The 2,091-nt window shown below is 36.2% G+C and overlaps 1 protein-coding gene across 1 annotated transcript; it reads left to right on the top strand.

The window, feature by feature from the left end:
- Positions 1 to 205: 205 nt before the first annotated feature.
- Positions 206 to 1,156, top strand: LOC142091646 (olfactory receptor 10A7-like). The gene has a single exon (XM_075171046.1). It carries the CDS (start codon positions 206 to 208, stop codon positions 1,154 to 1,156), a length of 951 nt encoding a protein of 316 aa, XP_075027147.1.
- The last annotated feature ends 935 nt before the right edge of the window (positions 1,157 to 2,091 follow it).

Here is a 2,091-nt window from a genome sequence, read left to right as displayed (position 1 = left end):
GGTAGTTTTCTCTTCAGCTGTCCATAACCTCTACATGAGAGGCGGAATTCATTTCTCATAGGTTTAGCCTTCTGAATTTGCTGTACTTTACGGAGCTTGAAGTACTAGGTACACTACTGAAGTAGACAATGTGAAAAATTCTATAAAGTTTATGACTTTGTTTCTTGGAGCGATCACAATTTGGTTCCTTTTGAAGTCTTTCCAGATGAACCATACAGAAAAAGTTGGTAGAAGCAACTGCACCACAGTGACCATGTTCATTCTCCTGGGCCTCTTCAGACATACTGAACTGCAGATCTTGTTTTTCTTCATGTTTCTCCTGATTTACACTATTACTATCATTGGGAACAGCCTTATCATCATTGTCACAGTTCACCCATCCTTTTATACACCCATGTACTTTTTTCTCAGGGTCCTCTCCTTCGTGGATATTTGTACTACTTCAGTTATTGTACCCAAGATGTTAGTGAATTTTCTGTCACAGGACAAGAGCATTTCCTACATAGGCTGTGCTGCCCAGCTGTACTTCCTGATTTTTCTAGCAGCTGCTGAGTGCTATCTTCTTGTTGCTATGGCCTATGACCGTTACGTGGCCATTTGCAACCCCCTGAGATACACAATTATGATGAACAGAAAGGTTTGTTTTTCCCTAGTCCTGCTGTCTTTCCTCACTGGTAATGTTGTCTCGGTGGTGCAAACTGCTTGGGTGTTCACATTGCCATTTTGTGGGCCTAACAAGATTAACTATTTCTTCTGTGATATCTCACCGCTTATTATACTTTTGTGTACTGAAACATCTCTGTATGAAATTCAGGCCACAACAACCACAGTATTGGTCATTTTCACCCCATTTTCTCTCATCCTTCTGTCCTACATCTTCATCATCTCCAGGATTTTGACCATGCCCTCTGCAAAGGGAAGATACAAGACCTTCTGCACCTGTTCTTCCCATCTCCTAGTAGTGATGCTGTACTATGGGAGTGGCAGCCTGATTTACCTAAGACCCAAGTTCAGCTATCCACAAGATACTAAAAAATTGCTGGCTTTAGTGTACACAACCATAACTCCCATGTTGAATCCCATTATTTACAGCTTGAGAAATAAGGATGTGAAAAGGATTTTAAGAACAATGATAAGGAAGGTGAGGAAAAGGTAAATTTCTTGCTGAAAACACAGAGAGAGGGATTCATGGGATAAATTCAGATATCAAATGTAGACATACAGAATGTTCCTGTAAAGTCTTTGTATCCATTCTATTCAGCAAAGAAAAAAACCCCAGCTTTCCAAGGAGAATATCATATGACCTGTTTCAGGAGTGTTTTTTAGGGTGATATAAATCACATCCTAGAAGTTTCTACTTACCTCCATTTAGTATAAAAAGAGTCTAGAAGAAGATTTATCTTACCTAACTTTACTATTGTCATTCAGCTCCAGACAGAGACATCTAAAAATCAATGTCTACATGTGAGGTAGCTGTCTTAGCTCATATTATAGTAAATCAAGAGATAATTGAGTATGTAGAGAAAACAATACAGTGTTCACCCTGGAACATAGAAAGTGATATGAATCATTATAAATTATATCTTTAGAATAAGTTATATGACAAGATAGATAACAATCTAAAAATAGAACCTAAACTGAGATTTAAGAAATTAGTGTAGATCTATCAGTTTTCACATCCTAAATAAACATCCATATCTTTCTTGTAGGATAAAAAATATTTGTATTTTCATAATCACTTATTAGTGATATCCTTTCTACTGCTTTTCCAATATTTTTATTTGCTTTGAATTTTTCCAAGAGAAAAATAAGAGAAAGGAGTATAAATTTTTAGGGGTTTTTAAATTATAAATTTTCAGTTGTTATACCAAAGATAAAGGTAAGAAAACAAAATCACTGAAAACCAAAGAAAACGTGTGAATTCCTTTTCTTGGTCCAGTTTTATTGTCTTGACTTTCTCTCCTATGATTTCTCTGTTCTGGAAGTAATGTTGTTGCTTTAGCCTTCTTCACATAAGCTTCTGAGAAAAGCTATAAACTCGGTGAGAGAAAGTACTTTTGAGTACTAGACATAATTTTAAAGGTGATTGTA

Source organism: Calonectris borealis, chromosome 22 (assembly GCF_964195595.1).
Source record: "Calonectris borealis chromosome 22, bCalBor7.hap1.2, whole genome shotgun sequence".
NCBI lineage: Eukaryota > Metazoa > Chordata > Aves > Procellariiformes > Procellariidae > Calonectris > Calonectris borealis.
The sequence above is the reverse complement of the archived record's forward strand: the minus strand, read 5'-3'. Positions and strand labels throughout refer to the sequence as shown.

Coding starts and splice junctions, on each gene's coding strand:
- LOC142091646 (XM_075171046.1), top strand. CDS start 206: ATGAACCATACAGAAAAAGTTGGTAGAAGCAACTGCACCACAGTGACC.